This window comes from Atta colombica, unplaced genomic scaffold (assembly GCF_001594045.1).
Source record: "Atta colombica isolate Treedump-2 unplaced genomic scaffold, Acol1.0 scaffold189, whole genome shotgun sequence".
NCBI classification, from domain to species: domain Eukaryota; kingdom Metazoa; phylum Arthropoda; class Insecta; order Hymenoptera; family Formicidae; genus Atta; species Atta colombica.
Genome location: NW_017259281.1, coordinates 1,901,564 through 1,926,149, shown reverse-complemented (window position 1 = coordinate 1,926,149; position 24,586 = coordinate 1,901,564). Strand labels below are relative to the sequence as shown.

The 24,586-nt window shown below is 32.3% G+C and overlaps 1 protein-coding gene across 2 annotated transcripts in view; it reads left to right on the top strand.

The window, feature by feature from the left end:
• LOC108686783 (rho guanine nucleotide exchange factor 17) overlaps positions 1-24,586 on the top strand; it is a 56,938-nt gene that overhangs the window by 28,986 nt on the left and 3,366 nt on the right. For both annotated transcript variants that reach the window (XM_018192248.1, XM_018192249.1), the window contains 15 exons: positions 11,056-11,133; positions 15,183-15,260; positions 16,431-16,535; positions 17,455-17,571; positions 18,454-18,740; positions 19,600-19,737; positions 20,096-20,190; positions 20,262-20,484; positions 20,971-21,062; positions 21,744-22,011; positions 22,141-22,248; positions 22,862-23,101; positions 23,211-23,278; positions 23,397-23,723; positions 24,259-24,429. In XM_018192248.1, the coding sequence (XP_018047737.1) occupies positions 11,056-11,133; positions 15,183-15,260; positions 16,431-16,535; positions 17,455-17,571; positions 18,454-18,740; positions 19,600-19,737; positions 20,096-20,190; positions 20,262-20,484; positions 20,971-21,062; positions 21,744-22,011; positions 22,141-22,248; positions 22,862-23,101; positions 23,211-23,278; positions 23,397-23,723; positions 24,259-24,429 (2,395 nt within the window). The remainder of the gene's footprint in view (positions 1-11,055; positions 11,134-15,182; positions 15,261-16,430; positions 16,536-17,454; positions 17,572-18,453; positions 18,741-19,599; positions 19,738-20,095; positions 20,191-20,261; positions 20,485-20,970; positions 21,063-21,743; positions 22,012-22,140; positions 22,249-22,861; positions 23,102-23,210; positions 23,279-23,396; positions 23,724-24,258; positions 24,430-24,586) is intronic.

Genomic DNA, 24,586 nt, shown 5'->3' with positions numbered 1-24,586 from the left:
ATGAAAGAACGTATAATTATGAAAAAATGTAATTCAATTTCTTAAAAATTTTGAAAATAATTTTATATATAAATTTATACACACATAAATTGGATACAGCTTTTATTTCATATTTTCCTCTTTATTTTATTCTTACTAAGAAAAAAAGTATTTTAAATATATTTTATACATGATTTATTATAATATTTATTCATTCAATCAATATTCGGCTTCTTTAATATTGAAATAACGAAGCGCAGTAGCGTACGTCCAAGCATTCCGACGATATATTCTTGAAGTAGCAAATTTCCCCAGACGTGATGGAGTAGTATGCACGGTACCGGGAGTACAAATTCGTTACTTTATTGACAGTATTATCGGTAGAAGTTTAGAGAAACTGCGGCCCCAACGGCAGAAATTCGACGCGCGAGAAAGCGCGTCGGCGCGCGAGAGATACACGACACAGAGTATAATGAAAGGCTCGTCGGCTGGCCATAAAGTTTCGAACAATAGCGTAATCGTGGTTCCATTGACTGTTAAGAGGTGCGGACACGACTAGGTACGTGGGTGGTATCGGTAGGTACCGACTTTTATTACTCCGCCAATTGTATATCAGTCTCTCCGGAGTAGACTGTAAAGGAATCTCGTGCACGCGCGCGATATTAAATGTATTTACGTTCGATATTGTTGCAACAATTTTCAAGACTTGGACAAATTCCTTAACAGAATCTTCTTTAAAATCGAAACGATATAAAAATATTGCAAGTTGTGTTTGACATCTCTATTGACTTTTAGATTTAATACAGCTTTGTTTTCTGTAAGATTTCTTTATTTTATTTCTCAATAATTTTTTAAATTTGATAAAATGAACGCAATTAAACTGTTTTATTTCTAAATAGTATTATTTTTTCTGATGCTATATAATTTTATTATTAAATATTTTATAAATTTTCTTGAATCATAATTGACAAGAGTGCTTTCAATTTAAAAGAATTTGAATTGATTGTTCTCTCTCGATGCGCGCAAATAGGAACGTCCATCATAAATCAGTAACGCGTTGCTTTCGCAATACTCCGCGACATTTCGATCGGATCGAAGAATGATCGTGAAACTGCAGCATGATGCATTTATATGCGAGGCCTCGTGGCAGGCCAGGATGTTGCCGGATAATCTATGAATAAACCGACTAGTGCAACGCGCGCGCACTAAGTAGTTGCACCATTCGCTGCGGGGCATGTTACCGGGAAATATTTAAATATTTAACTTACACGATGGTATAAACCACTTGGCCGGCTGATGCCTGTAGTTTCGCAAGCGCGAGCACTCGCCGTTGCGCGATATTTAATTCGATCGAATCGACCTTAAGATCATGCACAAGGCACTTCTGCCTGTTGTGAGTAAACAGAAATGCATTTTCGAGTCGTTCGAGCCTCAACCCATAAATGTGCGTAACTTTATTATCATGCTGTGAACACAAACCTATATGTTTGCTTGTACGTTTGCGTAATATTTTATATTGGTTATACTTTTGTGTGTATTATTCTGAAAAAATGCGAAATCAAATACTTTAATATCGGCTGTTAAATCTAATAGACTTTTTCCTTTTATTTAAAATATTTTTGTTTTTTTTTTAAATATATCATTTATATTTTATATTATTTAATGCTTGTTCTTCTTTTTCTCTTTATTGAAGACTTTGTCCTGTATTTCGATATTAAGGAAAAATGTTCTTTAAGCAATATATTTTTATAGTACATGCAATGTGATACTATTTGAAATAATTATTAATTAAATTCTTGACAAAGAATGAAATGCTTCTCAAATTCTCGGCAATTCACAAATGAATAATATAATATATTTCTGAATATAAATTGTGAAACATATTTAATTAATATTTTCTTTTATGTTAAAATATGTTTGACTATTTGTGTAGGTAATGAAAAAATATCTATGTGAATTCACGAGTCAGAGAGAGTAATTCGCGTACATAATTTACACACGATGAGAATACAATACAACGTAACATGTTGCATTCTGCAGCAGCGCGATAAACTCTCTAAATGTGCTTCCAAAAAGTACGAAGCGGCGTTTCGATGTTCGCCACAAGCTTGGGCGCAGACTAAACAAGCATCGTCGAAATAAATATAGGCCGCAGGATGTTGCAAAAATGTGATAGAATAATCCAGCGAGTGTGCGTGCCAAGCCCCAATCACGAGCGCATTCCGCTTTAAGAAAAATCGTCGACGTTTCATCCATCTTGATGATACTCATGTACGACCTTTTGATGTAAATCACGTCATCGTTACTATTTTTTCATTTCAATTTTTTCATATTTAAATATCAAAATGTTCTTTATAATTCTTTCCTGAGAAATTATGAGAAGCTGAATTAAATTTTTAATTAAGTACTGCATTGTTTATTATACTGTACTGTAATTATGCCATATTATGTTTTAGTATTTTTTTTATTTTTAATTATTAAATTATTTTTATTATAATTATATTCATTATATAATAACATGCTACTAGTCGAATTGGGAGGATGCTTGTATATAGGAGAGTATCGGAATATAGGAGATCCGAGTTCCGGCCGTAATATTCTTCGTAATAAATTATTTACAATTTCTATTTATTAACCTCAAATCATTAATAGCTTTCTAAGATGCTAATTACTTGCAACAATAATGTTAAATTGCTTGTCAATTAAATTTGTGATATTACTATTCCAGCTTCGATTTAGGACTGTGTTTCAAGTCCAACAAATAAGTCTGACGCACAGTTAGCTTCAATTGAAAATTGTATAAACTCACAAGACATATATTAGGCACGGAAAATCATCTTTACGAATATGACGTTTTTCATTCATGTCAAATTGTTTTTGATATAGTTTATATTAATATATGTGCGAATGCAATATTTATGAGTCTTTTAAACACAGTTTAAATAATTCTGTTATAAAGTTATAAAAGATAAAAAAAATTTCTCCCAATAAAATCAAAATCTATGATGATCTTTTAATAACATAAAATACTGAGATTTGATTTAATGAGATTTACGTAACCTTTAATAAAAAACGCGGGAGGTGTTTACAGATGATCGAGATTTATTCAGAGCTCTAATTTTTACTATGTTAATTAATCATTTAACAGAATTATATATTCTGTACCTGTTTGAATTTAAAAATAAAAAAATTGAAAAGGTCTCCTTTCTTTCCGCTTTGTACTTAATGATTCCCATTGGAATGCATTTCTAACAACAATAGTTGTGCCGTTTCGGATGAACGAGCGCGGGTGGCGGAAATAGTGGCGGAATTGAATAAAAATTCTTGTTATCGAATAAAAAAGAAACGTTGTCTTAATATAACTATTTATTACAGAAAGTATTCGAATTTGAACCTTCAAGAGCTTATCAATTTGTTCGTCTGTTGCTGGTAAACACAAAAACCGCGCGTCTCCGTGAAACGACGTAGCCAGTCGGTCATTGTTCTCGCATGCTCGGCTTGCATAAATCGTACGTTCAACTTCTTTAACGGAATCTTCACGTGGACGAGTTTATTCGGGCGTGAGTCCAGGCTCGCCGCGGCGCGGGGACGCGCTCGCGGTCGCGAGCGTGTGAGCGAGCGCACCTTGGAGCGAGTTTACGGGCCAGAATGCCGCTCGGCTATGAATTAGATCTGTTATTTGAAAGAACAAAATGCACGGTTACGCGCGAACGACTTGAGAGCCGTAGTCCCGGTCGAACATCGTCGTAAAATCGAATCGCATCTGTCGGCAAACGTGCGACTTAAATTTAAATGCGTCCGACGATCGTTCAGGACGACATTAAACGGTATGCTAAGCTTTAATTTCAAGCATGGTATAAATTGTGAACATTCTCAGTTTTTTGCAATATTTAATTTTATTTTTAATTAAATTTACGATAATTCTATTAATAATTTACGATTTTTACGTTTGAAAGAGAAATAGTGTCTTTTTCTTTTAATTTTAATCGCGGTTCTAATTTTTCATCTTTTATTAGTTTTAAGAATTAGAAAAAGACGAAGAGTAAGTTGAACCAGTTAAAGTTAACTCAGGTAACATTTATTGATTCATATATGTTTTACATACGTCTTCTAAACGTATCTAATGTTTAAGAAACGTATATAAAACATGTACTACCGGGGAATCTACATTGGTAGAAATAGTCATAAGTCGCGAAAAATAAATTAAGCAAACCACGGATTTTATTGATATATTCAATGGTACATAGATTCTAAAGAGAAGTTTCACGATGCAAGGCGATACCTTCTCATGGTTTTTACAGCACGAAATATATCGTAAAATGTATATAAATATTATCTATAAATAAATAATAAATATAGATACTATAGATAGTTATAGTGTAACGCGATGGTAACAGATCACATCAGACCATATTGCGTCTTGATTGCTTTGACGTATTTCTGCATAATTGAGATTGAATATATTACTCGACTGAGAATATAGAGAAGGCCTATTAATTTAACCTATTTAATCTCTCCTACGTAATAATGTAATAGAAAATTAATTTTGGAAATAAATTAATTTTTAATTCTCACGATGGATATACAATTTTTATTATTTATCTATTTATTGTTCTATTTATTATTATTATTATGTATTTATTCAATCTAGATTGCTTCATTGATCGAAATTGGTTCTTAAATTTAAGATCGTATTAAGTATAATTTAAGATGTTATAAGCCAATTACAAAGCAGTATTAATATCTTAAGATATTACTTAAGATGGTCTTAAAATAAAAACAAACTATGAATAAATATCAGTCTATATTTTGTTTCATTGATCTTATAAATGGACAGAGATGTGTTCGTTGATCCATTATATTACATTTTTTTTTTCAAATGTGTCATATCAGTTTATTATTCTTTTCTTCAATAGCGCATTTATATTATTGATTTTCATTATAATTTTTTCGATATTATTGATGAAGAGTTCTGTGTAGCACAAAACATTCAGTTTAATAATTAAATGTAAATTTTTATTTTTACTTTTAAATAAATATTACGTTTGACACTTTAAATTGCTTGCTTTATTTTGATTTTGTTTTGTTTTATTATGGTTAGATATATAAATACTAACACGAGCTTGATCCACGATACAATCACATTGGTCTCTTTCCACTTGTCAGTAGATCAATAAAACAAGACAAAAAGTTTACATTCAGGTTAAATAAACAAGAAGTAATAATAAATAAAACAGATAAATAATAATAAATAAAATAGATAAATAATAAAAATTATAAATCCATCCATAAATTAAAACGATTAAAAATAATATGTTAACGTTTGAAATTAATTTTTAATAACATTAATTTTGGAATAGTAACAATCAGAAACGATCTCCGCCCAAATCCGGCATTAAGGACCTGTTGCACAGTAACGAGGTTCGAAAGGGTTAACCTGGCGCTTCAATGCAAGGTCGCGTCTCGTTTTCTCGTAGGACAAGGTCGTAGGCAAGGAGGGGAAGGGCGGTGGCGGTGATGCAGGATACGGCGACGGAGCGCGTGTAATCCACGTGAAAAGTACGCGCCGGCGTCCTGTAACGCCCGGCTTCCGTCCTCTCCACCGCCGCTATTCTCTTGGACATCGATCAGCTTCCTGGTAGCTGTGCGACGGGTCGCCAGTTTCAGGCGTAACGCCGCGTCTAACTGTTGCTCCTCGCGGAAAAGCTGCGGCAGGACAGCACGCGGAAATCGCTGTTTCGCGATCACTCTCGATTCCAATATCGTGCTTGATAAATCAGACGTGCGTATAAGAAAATATTATTCTTGCAGAACGGTTTGTAGACCTTTTTTTTCTCCCTCGAGTTATAAAAAAATCTCAATAAATCAATAATAATAATCTGCACGATGCTACGACAGGTAGCTAGCAGATAACACGGGACCGATTATCGTGAGTGTCTCGGTCTACACGATTCCGGCACTTCGCGCGAAAGGTTCGATGTATGCTTTATATGTCGAGGAGCAATCTCTCGATGTTAATCTCAAATCATCCAAACTCGTGAGTAATTGAGATTAGATGTGTTATTCGATTATATGAAAAAAGAATTCAGAATTATTTGTTACGAAAAAGTTTTAGTTTAACAATAAATGTCGTACGCGAAATGTTTTAGCGACCTTTATTTCGCGCGCCATTTATTTTGTGCAACATGATGAGATTAGAAAGGTGAATTGTATTGCCATCGAATTAAATGCTTCAAAGTTATAGAAATAAACGATTTGACTTACAGATAAATTAATAGATACCGTACATTTCTTTTTGATGATAAAACAACACTTCTGTCAAATGCAGCTTGCTATAATATTACGCAATAAAGCTTTAGGTAAATTGTGTGAAGTTAAATAATACATTCTCGCATTAAATAAACAATCCTTTCGTAAATAAGAGTATATTCTGAAAATATCGGTGAATCGCAAAGTTATTAGCATTTTATATTTATATGCGATGGAAAATTCGGCGGGGAGGAAATAAAACAAGTCTGGTACGTTTGTTAGAAATCGACAATACATCTATTGTTACTCGAGAACAGAAGCGACGATTACCTCGTTCGAATCGAATTAAATCCTTGATCAATGTAATCGTTTTACGTTATATCATCCCTCGATTTGCTTGTGCGGCATTATATCATCTTATGCCATCCATTTGTTTCGTTAGGTTAAAATAACCATAGCCAGAGTTGTGTATACATGAGATACGGCTGTCAAACATAGTCCAGGTATTGCTCCGCTTTGATTTACGATCCTTTTTTATTCTCTCTTTCTCTCTCTTTCACTTTCTCTCTCTTTTTGACGAGAATTGAAGTAACGCAGGCGACCGGGTGCAATTACAGACGCGTCGCGACGCCTCCGTCATGCGTAACAGGTTGTAATTTCATTCGAGCCTCGTCAACGTGCAAACTTACGTTGAAAGTGTTTACTTGCGATCGCGTGGCACTCTAAAGCGACACGAAAGTGTACGGATAAGTACCTGTAAGTAAATGAACGTTTTTCAACTCGTTTAAGCACGGTTGCACGCGCGCAACTGGTCAAGCTCTTAATGATCAGATGTTTAATATATTTCGTTATATTGAGCGATTGCCATACAATTTTTTTTCTTTCAAATTTCTGTGACTTCCAATAAGTTCTCTTCTTACGATACAGCTAATATAATAAAAAATTAATATTTTATTGTATTGAAGTCTATTTATAATTTAAAAACTAGGATAAGGCCTGCATTTTTTCATCATTAAAATTTAATTCGTAAAACTTTCTGAATTTTTAATGATTTATAACATAATTATACGTGTTACTTAATTTGATTCTAAAATTTTTAATATTCTTTTCTATCTAAATTACGTAATACTATTTTTAGGAAATGATTGTACTTTTTTTATTATATTTACTATTATATTTAGTGCTATAAAAAGAATAGTGATAGGTAATTGTACTCTATTATACTATATACTATAAGAAATATTATTAAATATATGGTTTTATTATGAAAGGATAAAATGTAATATAATGATTTTTTCTGCAGTTGTTGAGTTTTTGTGGAAAATTCTTAATTATTCCGTGCACGTATCTAAGAGTTAATCAAATAATGTCAATCACTTTATGTCACTGGAAAGCTACGCTCGAATTAGCTGTGGTCCCTTCAGACGAGCTTTATTCAATTTTTCATGCATTTCAAGATCTCTTATATTTTTATATTTTGTGTTTACATCAAGATTTTTTATTTCTTGTTCTATTCTAACTATGATATTTATTTCTTTGAAACCAAGTTAGAACTTATCATGCAAATCGAAGAATTGTCAAAACGTCGCGTCCGAATATCGGAATGATTTTTCTTCTTCGACACGTTTCAGTTTCAGGAAATGTGCGTTTCCTTTTCTCTATGTCATGACTACATCGCGAGAACATCTATCTCTGACCTTGAATCATCTCGAAATTCCGCAAATGAATTGCAACGAAATCCTTTTGCATGAATCTATTTCTTAAATTTATTTAAAGTGTTTATTAAAGCTGATCGATGTTTTACATAATAATGAGACAAATAGATTTTTCTGCAATTTTCACAATTCATTTTTTCAACAATGCAGTGAAAAAAATTCAATAAATTTTAATACATATTTCTTTGAGTACTGTAAGTAAACAATTATAGTAAATAAATGTTTACTCAATAAAAAAATGATAGTTTCAAAAATGATAGTAATTAAATTAATGATTTTTATATCAAATAAATATATGTATATGTTTATATTTAGTAAATATTTATTCGAACAAATATTTATTAAAATTTAGTATTCGTTTCAATGCGATTGTCAATGAGTTACATTAAGCGTATAATTTACTCTAGTTAAAAACAGAATATTAGTCTATCAGATTTTAAGCGCTTAATTACTACAAAAAAATATTGATAACAATTAAACTGTTCCATCTGGCGGTATCTGTCACGTGTACGCATAGTGGCATAAAACTAAGTGCTTGCATAATAGAGTATCGCCTTATATAATAGAATTACAGTCACGTAATAAAATCAATTGCAACTGTCTATTAGCAATGTGCTATTAAATAATTTATTTTTCTTTTATGGAATGATGGAATACAAACGCGTTAAAATATCTTCATTTTAAATTTTAATAAATAATATAAATTGTATAGAGAAAAGAAGGAGCATTTATTTCGTTAGAGAGTTTACGCGTAAAGCTTTTCTGTTGAAAAATCTTACATTACGTACTTTCTGCCGTTCACTATGGAAGATGAAAGCTCAGATGTAGGGATAAACGCCGAGTGTTTGTGATCTAACTGTACGACTAATTAGCAAAGGGAACTCACGCAATTAAGTGATCGCGCAACAGATGATTATGTTCGTGCGAGATCAAGGGGGTCATTATTGATTCCGTAAGTGAATCCAACCCGATAGAACGAAGAAAGATCAGAGTGTGAAAAAGAGAGAGGGAGAGAAAGAGCAGCGCGGATGAGTTTGCAAGCTCAGGGGACGAAGCGGGGGTCTTTAGTCACGATGCTAAATATAACGAGCGGCCGGTCGGCTCATACATGACGCGTTCGATGCGCGATCGTCCGGAGGCGCGAAAGCTCCGCGTGCAAATTCCCACGAGCTTTTAAAGAGACCCTGTCCGAGCGTATCGAGAGTAGGCGTACAGACACGCTGAGAGATACACAGCTTTTTTTTTCTCTCTCTGACACGCGCACCGATTTTGATACGACGCACGTACGAGCGCCGATGGATAGCCAAGCTCTTTTATCTCGAGCTGGAACTTGCGCAACTTTCGCTATACCGATCGTTCACGGTGATTGATGTTCAGGTTCAAAGTGTATTTTGTTCTCTCTTTTAATATGGGTTTTCTCTTAAAAATGACACTGTTGGAATTTCGCGAAAATCGTGTATTTTAACAATTAAAAATAAAGAAATGATACATGCGAAAAAGATTCTCGAAGAGTATCGTGATAGTCGATACAGATTGAGAATATAAGTATTTTTGTTTTCAATATGTATTTTATTTTTTGCATTGGTTTCTTGGAAATGCTTTTCATCGTGGAAATTTCTCGGAATTTACTATTAATTTTCTCAGAAATCTTATGTTAAATATGAATAGAGGTAGAAATATATATAGAAATGGCTGACGGGAAGGAAACATGCGGCTTTGCAATGTTAGTCATAAGGATCGATAGTCATTTGGAATATCAAACTTCTTTTTATGATAATTTTCTGAGAAGTTACACCATTAATTATTTCAATTGAAGATGAAAAATACGCAGTAAAGGCTATATTTTATTTTGTTTATATCATTTACGAGATTTATAAAATTTGAAAGCAAAGATAAATTATAGATATTAATTGTTGCTTTATCGATACAGTTTACCGAGTCGAGAAGTGTTCGAACACGATCGACTTGTTCATAGGAAGAGTCCAAGAATAAAACGTTTGAGTGCAGCTTTTACGTGCGGAAGCTTAAGAGCGCTACTTTGGTTTCGCCCCGGCGTTTCCGCCAAGCGGAATAGATTAAAGTGAGAGACCGGAAACGCACGAAACGCGACTGTATATTCTACAATTGGACGCGCTTCGCGGTACATTGGTTTCAGAAGATTGCGAAACTACGCACTTTCCGCGCGATCGCTCGGATTACTATGCAAGTGGAGGGCGTCAATGCTTACGAAATCTCAATACAGGTGGCCTACGTGGATGACAATGGACGCTGATCACAAGCTCGTCAGTCAGCCATCGGTGGATAGCGAGAATAACGAACGCGTCACCTCCGAGCGCGTGGGTAGTTCTTGTTTTTGATGTTTATAGACTAGGCACAGCTAATTCTGAATGAAAAAGCATTCCAAGCACCTTGAGTAAATGTTGAAACTTTTGACGTACTATACTGCAAAAGTACTTTTAAAATAATCTTAACTGTCTCATTTAAAAATCAGATACATCAGATCTCTTCTTTTTTAGCTTTTTCTTATTTTTAATTGTAATTATAAAATAGGTTCTTGTAAAAAATATACGTGTATAAAGAAATATTTATCTATTTCTATATTAAGTATGTTAAATATATTTATATCTTTATTTATAAATTAAAGACGTGTGGGATTTAGAAATGCAGGAAAAAAAGAAATATAAAAAATACAATTAAAAAGGAAAGGTATAATGATTAGAGATAAAAAGCCTTTGAGAAGAGTTTTGAGGTGAATTGAAAGCGCTTTATTACGTCATATATATTAATCATTCAGGGTTAAAGTACATCGTCTTTCGATGTCTTATCGATATGCATCCCAATGTCGACACAAGCCTCAATACCTTGCGGCTTGATGTCAATGTTGCATAACGACTATAATCAAACGCATCTAACATACACATGTGAAGCGTGCACGTGTACATCTTTCAAAAGCGCACGTGCGATCTTCATCACGAGACGATGCAATAATCGAGCTATGACAGCTGTGCTCGGTCGCCTCCCTCTCTTTCTCCATCTCGGTCAAACGTTTCCTTCTCTCGTAATGTCACTCAATGAGTACTCATCTTTTCTGATTGTCTTCTGTACGTTGCAGGACACGAGGACTCACGTGGTTGTGGAGCTTTACGATACGGAACGATCCTACGTGGAGGCGCTACAAATACTAGTCAATGTAAGTATATTTATTATTTTATTAATTGAATTGAATTTGATCGATTCTTTGTAAAATGCAGTTCTTTAGTAAACAAAAAAATCAAAATTCTAAAAAAAATATGTTTTGTTTAATTAAAATTAACTTGAAATTAATTAAACTACTTCTAATTATTTCTCTGACAATAATGATCTGCTGCTCATTTCTCCTTAGAAATATTAACTTAGTTTTTTCTAGAATGTAGTATACCTTTACATTTTTTAATATTTCTTTTTTTTTAATCTTTGATGTTAGTAATCGTATAATTTTTCTCAATTTTCGAGACTTTACTTGCAAGAAGGAAAAGATTAAATATAGGCAAATTAACTTTTTTCATAAGAAATATTCCGGACTAGAATGGTCAAGAGAGTCGATCGATCTTTCAAGTCGCGATGTTGAAAGAAACGGAGTTACACCGTACGTCGGAACTGCGATTCGTCCTTGCGTCTTGTAAACAAACACACCCCCGCTCGTTTATTCGCTTTGATTGAACAACATCTTCGCTTCAGCGAGTTGTTGCTCGTTCGATCTAAGTACGTCGTTGTTGTACGTCCGGCATGTTGTTTTCATTAAATTTCCATTCCCGACTTCATAATCGCTTTTCGTTAAACACCGGAAATAGGTTTGAATACCGGATTGCGACGAATAGTTACGGAAAACAATCGATTTATGCGCTTGCATAATATTACAAAAGACGCGATTAAACACATATCATTGTCCCTATTTTCAAAATTGAGAAATTATTATAAAAAACGATGCGCTACTAATAAATTTTATATTTCGATTTTTTGATAATGTGATTTTGATAATAAAAGTCATTATTTAAGTCAATGTTTCTCAAATTATTTTATAGTAAAATAGATTTATAATTTATTAAGAAAACGGAAAATTTATATATAAACATACGAGTTTATTTGGTTTATCAACATTGTTAATTAATATAAAGGTATGATATAATTAAATTTAAAATAAATTAATATAATAAAATAGAATTAAAATTTGAAATTATAACATTTATACGATGAAAATTTTACCATATCGCTTTTACAATAAATTCTGGAAAATGGGTTTAATTGATTTAATGTGATCGCAAATTAATAATTTACATAAAACTAATATATATAATAAAACGTCATGGTAAGTGGGTGTACATTTTTATATTCGAAATATAAAAACTCGCAAAAGAGAATCAGCAGTGAGCAAGGCATTAAATGCAACAGGCGGCAGGCCCACCCTATGCAAGGTCGCGTTGTACATATAATCTGATTTTGAACATGCGCTTGCGTCCTTGGTTGAATATTTTGTTTAATGGCACAATGCATCTAATATCCGCTGAAGGGCGAATCACGAAACTGATTATTCAATGAATTGCACAAGGCGACTGTATGTCAAGGTACCGCTTCGCTATTGCGGAATGATAATGATATTCTTTTATCTCATTTAAATCCGATTTCCCACATGGATATTCCACATACAAACAATTCCAGTTTGCATTCACTCAGTTTGCTTGTCACTTCTTTTATTTTCTTGATTTCAACTTCATTAAAATTAAAAGCTGAAAATGTTTTTTATTTTTTTTATTGTTATAGTCTCACGGATTTCATAATTTTTTAAAAATTGATTGCAATTTGCATTCAGGCATTTGAAAATATCAATATTTATGGAAGGAATAGAATTTTGCTACATAAATGTGTAATTTTTAATATATAAATTTTGGTATAAATATTTATAAATATTTATAAATATTTCTCTATTTATCCGGTATGTACTAACAAAAATATTATAACTTTTAACTTAAATATTATAACTTTTTTCACTTAATAATATAAATATAATATAATACATATAATATAATACATATTGTACAAATTGTAACAGTTACATTATTAAGCAGGAATTATAACGTTGATGTTATATCACTGTTATGTTATTGTATTATCATGCTTAGCACCGAGACACTATCGTTTTTAGATTATATCATCATTGATGTTTACTATGTATATATATATACATTATGTAATATAACATTACAATTAAACATTTTATTTGAATTGTACAGTATTTTATCTTATGTAAGTTATTTTGTTTTACCACTGAGGATAGCTCTATGCATGTCAAAACTTATACAGAGAATTAACTTAAATTTATTAAATACTCTAATAAAAAAATTTGTACAAAATTTTGTAATCTGTAGAGTGATCGAATTCATTAAAAAATATATTAATATAATCACAAGAACAACCAGCGTAGTTCATTGTTCTTTCTTATTACATTATCTTATTGATATAAATTTTAACTAGCTTACTAGGATATTTAATTTTTAAGATTTTAATAGTAAAAAATATTTTCCATTTTTTGTTGCTTTTTATTGAATTGATCGAAATTTATGGAACTTTTTCGAGCACATGTATGAGTCGCTCGTGATCGGAAATACACCGGAACACGTGTGAGACGCAAGTCACATTACGTGCAACGTGCGCCTGTACAATTGCACAGATTGCTGTCGGCGCTTTAATAAAAGCTATCTAGGCAAACATTGGCTGCAAAACTGATAAGACCGATTTTTATTTTAACTAATTACATTATATTTTAACTAATTATTGAGTTAAATTAATTATTAATTAATTATTGAATTAAACAATTACGTTGATATGTACAATGATATATATTGTCTGAAAATTATTACTAGATAATTTATCAAGTACTTTAATAAGTACTTTATGATAGGAGGATGCCTATCATTATTATGTATATCAATCTGCCTATTATCAATAATCACTTTAAATAATAATATTATGGATTCAGAAGTCAAAATTCCTTCAAAATTTCATTTCTCATCCTGAATGTAAAAAATATTTTTTGTAATACTTTTACGTACAAATAAAATATAGACAAATATATATATATATATATGGTAATATACTATATATAAAGATTACTTTTCAAATTTTGTTTATATATTCTTATGTTTATATTTTAATTTAATTTACATTTATTAATCTGGTAGTATAACAATATAATATAATAATATGATTTTTTTAATTAAAGAAATAAAGTTTTTAAAATTTTACTGTTTTTAAAATGAAAAGGATTACATATGAAAAAATTATAATGCATGTTGAACAAATTGTTTCTCTAAGGGATTCAAATTTAATAAAGTTAGACTATAGGAACATTCATTCTTTATCAAAATTGACAAATTATATTATAATAATTACAATTTTAGATCGCTATCGATGGGCTATCTTCACATTTGATAGGATTAAGGACTTGTTTTATGTACTATTTACGCTTCCAAAATAAGGCGTTTTGGTTTCTTCAAAATTCACCCTAGGCGATTTTTATCCAGCGTTACGCTGGAATTTAAGCGTCACTGTAACGGCATGTACGACCGGTTTGATTGTCATATTTTATAAACAACGGTTGCCGCACAACGAGAACCATTGTCGGCACGTTTGCTGATTATTTAACAGTGGCCTTGGGGGCTCCGCATTTTTTACGTCATCGAAGCAACTTAGAAAAATAATAGGAAAGAAGCTATCAGCGTACAAATAAACCGCGGGAAATATTTTTTGCTGCGGTGGATTACGGTATCAACGCGTTGGCGTTAATTGAATTGAATTCATTTCTCGACTCGCGGCATTGAAATTCTAGCATCTAAAGCTTACAGAGTCTCCTTCGGCTTGAAGGACACGAAATTGAGTCCGAAGGTCTGCTGAGAATACGCGTGCAAACACTTTTTGATATAATGTAGACTCTCTTAAGCTTAAGTAATAGCAAAGCTAAAAAAATGAAAATTATTATTAAGAGTTAAGTAATCCTGTTCCATTTGCGAATAACTGTAGACAATTTAATATGTAAATTTCTTTGTTTATAAAAATAACAATATTGTTAATTAAAAAAAAACAGAAGATTCTTTTTTAAATATATTAACAATATTTTCAGCTTAATTAAAACCTTAATAAATGAAGAGATTATTGTCACACATTTAAGAAAAGTATCATAAACACAATATTTTTAATATGTTTCAGAAATATTTACAGCCCTTGAAAAGCCCCGAAAATGCCGGTTTGGTGGATGCTGCAACAGTTGATGAAATATTTTATCAGGTAAATGTGATATAAGATATAAGTGAAACTATTTTCGTATTTTCGTCGTTAAAAGTATGTACGTCGCACTTATTCCGTGCGCATAAATCCATGCCTCGTCGACGGGTTGTAATTCAACATCCGGGAAGTTCCGCGGAACCAAGGAACTCCTCTCTCTTCGCAGAGTTATGTTTTAAATGCGTCGAGTTGTATATAGACGGAAGAGGGCTTTACGATCTCCTGACCGACCAAAGATTTAGGATTAAAATCTAACCACCAATCCATGAAGTTGATCGATCTCGCGGAATGGCGAACACCATTAACTGCAAAACACTCCGTTCAATTTTTAAAAATTCATTTAAAGCAATGATTAATTAACAAATTGTATATATGTTAATTATTAATGAATTGTTTCAAAAAGTAATAGAGATCATTATAATAATTCATTGTTATAGACATTTATTGGAAAAGAGCTAAATTTATTGCACATAAATGATATTTGTATATTTGTATAATATTGGAATATATGTAGACATTATTATTAGATAATATAATTAGGATATGCGAGTGCATTTATTATATTATATATTATGCGATTGTCTTCTATTTCTTAATGTAAATATATAATAATAAAATTGATACAAATAAACGAAAAGAATAGACGAAGACAATAAACGGTCAAAGAAAAATAGACGACGAATTTTTGTTTGTAATAACTTTGTGTGAATTTTTATAATTTTCAGTTATATGCATTTTTTACATAAATTATACCTTATTGAAGATAAAAAATGTTATTAATATTACAAAATTTAAAAGCTGCATAAAAACTGAACTGAAATTACATTACTTTACTTCTCTTGTTATTTGTCTTTTATTTTTTAATATAAATAATAACAAGTAAAAATTGATAAAAGAAAAAAAAATAAAAGATATAAAGGGCCAAAGAAAATCTTGATCCCAATAATTTTTGTATAAATTTTTACAATTTCTAGCATTTACAATATAAATTATATATACATTTATAGTGAAAATATTAATAATAAATTCAAATAGTTAGTTCTCTACTTGTTAGATTCGCGTTGTAATTGATTCTTATATTTCTAGCTTAAACCTCTCGTGTAAAGTATTATTTGATTGTATCTCTATTAATCAAAGATAAAGTTGTCCAAAGGAAATACTTGCGCATTTTAGGTCCCTGCGCTTCTCAGTCATCACGAGATATTCTTGGAGGAGTTACGTAGGCGACTGGACACCTGGGAACTCAGGCAGACGATCGGCGACGTCTTCCTCGATGTGGTGAGTTCACATTGTTACTAGGTGCACAAATATCTTCAGCCGGACACGTAATAAATTACACGCGCAACAGTGTTCGTTTTCCTTTGCCGTTAAGATTCTCAGTCACGCCAGCAGAATCGACAGATACCGTACAGTTAATTCGCGGCGCGTTCTTCTATTCGATCTATGTTAATAAATCGACCAACGTCGCGGCCATACCACCCCTTACATAACACGGAATATTTTTATCTTTAAAAACACATTTATTTGCGTTTCGTATTTTTTCCGTGCACTATGTATAAATTTATAGCGATTGTTCCGCGATGCCGTGATATTTCAGGATTTTCTATAAAAAGGAAGATATAATGTGAGACGCAAATCGTTTCCGTTTCGAATATGGTCATTGGGAATTAATTCGTATTGGAATTTGGTGCGCAATTAATAATAAGTATTATAGACAGAAGAAATTTTGACAGAATCAATTTTGCGTAACTTCGAATTTATCTTATTACTATTTAATAGAGAGGGTAAAGTTAAGTTCAAATTCTTATCCCTGAATTTAAACATGTTGTATCATTTTATTGATTATTTAAAAATAAACAAGAAATATTCCGTACTTACATTTTTATGAGGTAAATCTTTTAGCAAAATACATATATTGCAAAATAATTTGAATCTCAAATATTGTAGATGAAATAATGAAAGAGAAATGTATTTCATTAAAAATCAAACATTGAGTACAGAAATTTATTAAAATAATATTTACTTTATGTAATTTTTATTCAAATACAATTTCCATAATACATTTAACTTGACGAAGGATTAAATAATAGTTGAATATTTTTATTTTAAATAAGACTTTTTTTTTTAAATTGTGTTTCGTGCATGATATACAGTTTCACCAGTAATGTAAAGATAAAGAGCTCGTGTCGCTTTGTAGTTCACGAAGCCGGTGGTGCTGGAGACATACACCCTGTTTCTGGACAATTGGAAGTCTGCGAGGAAGGCGATAAAAACAACGTGCCAAGCGAAGCCGGCCTTCGCACGATTTCTCGAGGTACGTTGCACATTCTATCCGTTGTGATTGTTTATACCCCCCCCCCCCACACACACACACACACACACACACACACACATATCTTTCTCTCTTCATAACACGACGGTTATTATTAAATACGAAACTTTTTCATTCCACGTCGCTTCTTAAAGCATCGCGATCAAACTTGACCTTTCGTAATTTTATCGATATAATTAACTTGTTACTTGACTGCCGGTGTCACCGTCGCCTACTTACCGCTTAGATTCCCATGAGGCTGGGTGTATCTTCGACACACTTGGCAACTTGCGTTCTCGGGGCTTACGAAGTATCGACCGTTTTAAACACTAAAACGCGCTTAAACTGTCAAGCTGGAAATTGTCATTGTACTTAATCATTGTTGATCTTGTAATAGAATTTAAATAGAACACTGAAATCACAATAATATTATAAGAATATCATCCTGACCTTATTTGACACTTATACGTTCATTTTTAAATATCAAATGAATCATGACATTTTATGACTTAATACGACTTTATTCTATCCGGGAGCACATAAAAATTAGTGATTTCGCTAATTGTAAGTTATTTTTGTTCTTCATGACATAGAGAGCTTATAAGTCTTATGATATTATATATATGCATGTAATATATATTTCTTCAAAGTGCTTTCTCTACAGCGATTACATTTTATTTAAAAAAATTAAATTCTTTATATCGTTATGTAAGATTTCGATTGGATCATTATGAGATTATTGTGTCTATACAGAATCTAATAACCTATTATTGCTTAGTTTAACTCGTTTTAAATTTATTCGAAATAAATTACAAAAGCTCCCAGAAGGTAAATTACATTTTGTTATGATTAGACAATGGAAGATAAATCACACTTTGTTATTAGACAATGGAACGCGAGCACAAGGGCAAGCTGGGACTGGACCAGCTGCTGATCAAACCAGTACAGAAAATCCCGCGGTATGAACTGTTGATCCAGAGGTTGCTAAAACACACGGATCCAACACATCCTGATTACGAGCTGCTGCAGGCCGCGCAGAAAGAAGTGCACGAGCTAGTTGTAAAGATCAACTGCACGGAAAGGGAATCACTCGAATGGGAACAACAGCAGACGACGTTAAGAGAGGTCCAGGCCCTTGTCGAAGGTCTCGCCGGTATCGTAACGAACGACAGGTAATAATAATCAGCACTGATATTAGTTTGTAATTTTTACACTAATCGCGGACTGCGGATACCTAGTTTAGTTCTGAAGACAGCTGGTCTCGGATTTACAATCGACATGTGGCATTGATTTATGATTATTTTGCGACGTAATATATCTTTAATTTATGTACAACAATCGTATAATGCGATTTATTATGAAGATAATTCCCAATCGTTTTCTCATTTTTTTGTTGACGGAGAATGTTGAAATTCAATTTCGCTAAAGCGTACCAGAAAACAAAAAAGTGGAAATAAGTCTATCAAGTTATAAAATCAATCACTCAATTTACAAACTAAATTGAAGTGCACTTTAAAGTCATATTCATATTTTCTTTGTTTTTAGATATTAAGTATAAGCGATAATTTTTTATAAGGTCAAGCTATAATAATAATTGCAGTTACTAGGTATTATATATTGTGCTGTCATAATATCATTAATTCATGATATTGATATTATAATATTTGAATAAATGTAAAAATTATTATATGCTATTGTAACAAAAATATTATAGAGTAGTCTGAACTGATTACTAGGAATATAAATAATTAAAAAGATGCGTACTGCTTCTATAGACCATTTCGAATAACGTTTTCCAATAAATTATTGACTATTGCTGTGACAGAAACGTCGTCCTACTTCGCATGCCTTTCAATCTGTGCCAATCGTCTCATACGCGTTACATAGTTTTTCCACTGGACTTATTTAGCCATCAGAATCGGAGTATTGATTACCGATAATGATGCGTGCTGTAGCGGAAACTGGCCACGACGTGACAAAAAGATTCATCGAATTCATCGTGTGACACGTTGTCCGCTTTCTCTGCCGTAGAGCTTTCGTCCGACACGATCTGGTCACCATAGCATCGAATCAGGGCACACGGAAGGAACGGGCTTTATTTTTATTCTCCGATCTTCTCGTCATTACCAGCATCAAGCGCAGAAGCGGCACAATAAGAAAACCATCAACGTAAGTCAATTTATCTAAAATATACTTTAATAATAAAGACACTGCAATTGTTAGACTATTCTACTTAATAATATGACAAAATAAATATTTTTGAGGATTTATTTATTTAAATTGAGCTTATTTCATCTAGCATTTTAATAAAAAAAGTTTAATACATAAAGTGTAAAAATATTTTGTTAGATTACCAAACATTTATTTAGCTCTCTTAAACTAATAGCTCTCTTAAACTAATTTGTAAATGATCTACGTATTGTATGATTTTTTACATAAATATTAATTCTTAATTTTTATACATGAATATAAGGTAAATAAAAAATTTGTATGTCAATAAAAATATAAGAAAGATAAAAATTCACAGAAGCACGTGTCCGAACAGTCTGGTCGGTCTGCTTGACGCAAATAAGTATAAAATGTTGATGCGAATCTCACTGGACGATCTCGAAGTAATGAAAGGTATCATAGAGACACAAATTTAGTATTTTACTCATCGTTCGAACTTGAGGCTACCCTAATATCATTTCCAGCCAAAGACGAAAATTTAAGGCGAATGGCGCGCGAAGTAGACTATCTCCGAGAAGACTGTACAAAATTGACTCAGCTGCAGGAACTCGCCATAACTTTGCATGGTGCCAAGCAACAATTGGAAGACCTTATTAAGGATATGCTAAGTCAAGCCCAGCGGCAATTGGCAGAAAGAAACGCGGCGCATTCGCAGTTAGCTTGCTTGGAACTTACACTCAATACTCAGTAAGTATGTTTCTTGGAAATGAAGCAAGACAAAGAAATAGATAATGAGAAACTTAGAGAAACAATGATGATATAATTTGTTCTAAAGTAGTGCTTGCGATTATGCTCGAATCCTTAACATATGCCAAGATAAAGTAAAAGTATAATCTTTGCAACAGTATTAAGAGTAAAAGTTCTTGCTACAGAAAATGTACAAGTTTATAATATTTATAATATTTATATTTTTATTTTACAATTTATATGTAGTAATCATTGAAACCAGGAAATTGATGACGATAAATAAATTTAGTTTGACGTGGAAAAGCGTTTCATTACAAGTTAATATTACAAGATTAACATCGTGAGATCCTTTGATCATTTTCAGAAGTTGTTTTCGATCACGTTTCCATTACGCGTGCTCATAATCGAATTCTTAAATCATAATGATTCGATCGCGGTAGCAGTGTGACTCACTTTTATGATTACACTTATATACTTCATTTGTAGAGCTGGGATCGAGAATATATCCGTCATGTTCGCGAAACCTGACAAGCGTGCGAGTTGGGAGGAGAGCTTTAATGAAGCCAAACAGAAGCTCGGTAAGTAACATTTTACATTTTCACGTCAAACATTCCATGTTAAAAAAGCCATCTCTGATAAAATGATTTATTGGTATTAATATATTTATATACTCTAAATATAATATCTTTTATTATATCGATGAAGCAATATAACCAACATAAATTGTTAGATACGTCGAATATTTTACAAATAGATAAATGATTTAAATATGCAATTACATATCTTTTGAATTTTTATTTAAAGTAATATTTTAAAAATAAAATATTAAAAGAAGGATTAAATGAATGAAGAAGTATATGTAAAAATTAAATAGTGATTCAAAAATAAATATGACGTTTTATTTAATAAAATATTTTAATTAATTGATTATTGATTCTAACAATACACACATCAATCGAATTACAAAATATTTTGTAATTTACTTTTATTTTGTAATTTATTTATTTTTTTTTTTTTTTTGATAGTTCAAGAATACTTCTAAAGCTTTTAAAGTAAAATTCTGAAGAGAAGAGTGAGATTTCACTGAAAATTGAACTACTCTTGATTGATTCAATTTTCATTCTTTAGAGTGAAATTCCACTCCAAAGAATTTAGAGAATATATTCTTACAAATAATTAATTTTCAAATCTGTATTTTATTAATTAAATAAAAATAAACTTATAAGATAATTTCAAGTACTTTCTTATTTTGTGTGCAGCATTATCAGCTGACAGGAGACCATGTCCTGAATTCGTAGGGCCTTTGCCTATTAGAAAAACGCGAGCGGGCCTTCAGTTTACTTGCGCGGCGCCGACGTTGGCGAACGGACAGGGATCGAAGGATGTTTGGGTATGTAACAGCGACGGTTACGTCGGTCAGGTGTGCGTACTGAGTTTGAGCCCGGAACCACCGCAAGTAACATCGTGCAACGGAGTCTGTAACGCCAGGATACTCTGCGTCGCTGGAATACCCGCGTGCACACCTGGGTAAGATCAGTGTGATGACGCAAGCAGATACGTGAAGGAGTTTGATATTAATTGCGACAAGATATGTAATTAAACAACGGATGGAAAAAGGTAAGGCATGAATTTTAAAAAATATGTTTTTTTTTTCAGCTCAAACTTGTGCATGTCGAACAACAGTCCGTTCGTTAACAGCAAGAATAGTATAAGCATATCGGTGCAAGACGTAGATGCTAGCGGCGGTAACATACAGTTAGACAGGTAATATTTTTTCCGCGGCAATCGCGATTGACGTAAATAATAATATTTGAGACTTGGCAGTATTAAGTGGTTTATAATTAGCTATTATGATTTATTGATGATGGCAAATATATAATAATCATATTATTCCTCTTTCATTAGGTTAAATATAAATATTCGGAACACTGATTCAGTTAATACATGTCTACATTGAGAAAAAGAATTTGTTCAACGAACTAAACACATTTAGTAGTTTGCAGATTTGGTTAACTCAATAAATTTTATTTAATCGAATTCAATCGCAGTCTGCAAACTGTTTAATGTTAAGCAGACTACGGTTAAATTTAATTAAATAAAATTTGTTGAATTAACTAAATCTGCAAATAACTAAATGTGTTTAGTTAGTTGAACAAATTTTTTTCTCAATGTATATTTATAATTCAATATATTAATTAATATTTAAAGTAATTTTAAAATTAATTAATTATACTAAAGTTTATTTTAATTATTGGTCATAAAATTATCCTCAGAACAGTTTGAATAGAAGACTGCGAATATATATTATACAATAAGGATGAATCGTTTATTTTAACGTTGCTTCTATTTAATTTATCTTTGCTCGCGCATTTTGCAGTAGCTCGAGCTCTGATGATTCGGACTCGGACGACATTCCAAGCGCAGACACGGGTAGTGTGACGCTGAGCGGCGATGTATCGAGTATCGATAATACTATCACGGAAGAGGATGCGAATCAGCCCACAATGTGGCTAGGAACTGAGGACGGCTGCATTCATGTGTATAATTGCAACGATAACATTCGGATTAAGAAGAACAAAGTGAAGATACAGCACGGCAGCAGCGTACATTGCATCATGTGAGTTGTTCCGGTTTATTTTATTATTACATCAGAAAGATAGAAATACTATTCCTATTTCTTTTCCACGATTACAGTCTAAACTCTCGCGATTACTTCGTGATTTCAGATATTTGGATAACAAGGTGTTCGTTTCTCTTGCCAATGGAGACATCACCGTTTACGTTCGGGACCATAGTATGTGCTAATGTTTGATAATTTTTTTCGTAATTAAACAATAAAATAGTCTTGACTGCGATCAAATTATTTTATTCTTCTTTGTTTTACTTGATTCTTCTTTTTTTTTTGCTTCTAGCCGGTGGATGGAACACTCCGGATCCAACGACGGTGTCTGTTGGGACAGTAGCATCACCGGTGACCAAAATGCTGTCAGTCTCCGGGAAACTTTGGTGCGGGTGTCACAACAGTGTTAAAGTTTTGAATACTCACACCCTGGATATCGAACATACATTTACTGTAAGCAGCGATACGAGTCGCGCTGTTTCCTGTATGGCAAACTCTGGAGGTTTAGGCGTTTGGATTTCCTTACACAACAGCGCTGTGCTGAGGCTTTTCCATTCCGGTACATACGAATGCCTAACCGATATCAACATCGCGCCAGCTGTTACCAAAATGCTTGCCAGTAAGTCTCAAATCTTGAATAATCGGATATCCAATTAAATTAGTAGATAAATAAAAACATAAATTTAAACAAACAATTTTAAAAAGAACAGTAAGTTGTAAATTAATAATCCAGATTACCGTATGAATAAATCAAATAAATAAAGAGAGAAGGTCAATTAAAAGGAATAAATTAAAATATCAAAATTTTATACAGCTTAATGATAGGATTTCGTAAATTTCTTATTAATTTAAAATTGTCTTTTCTTGTTGAATTCTTAATTTTTATGGAAATAATAGAATGATGAAGTATTCAGTTAACTTAAAACATTAATTATTTAACATTAGTTATTCAAGATTAAGATATTAAAATTAATTTTAATATCTTAAATTAGACATTAAGATATTAAAATAAATTAGGTATGACATATTTGCCTCTCAAATATTGAAATGAATAATATATGAACCTAATTAACTGATTGGTAGAAATCTTAAAAACGAGTCCCAAGAGATAAAATTTGACATTTATTTTAACGGAAGCATTAAACTTGTTGCAGGTTGTGATGACATAATTCGGCAGCACAAGGCAGCCTGTCTCAGGGTTACCGCACTATTGGCTTGCAACGAGTTACTTTGGATCGGCACAAGTGCTGGCGTGCTGCTCACCGTGCCAATTCCCCATATAAAGCCATCCACTCAGAGGATGTCGCAGCCACCGATCGTGACTGGTGCGTATTGACGTCATATTCTATCGCCTGTGTCGCCGTTATTATTGCCCCACGATATAATTAGAAAGCTGGCTAACACCCCAAATCGCGTGCGATCTCCGTCCACGTGAAAGGATACAGGAGCAATCGATCAATGTCATGTTTTTTCATCGTATTA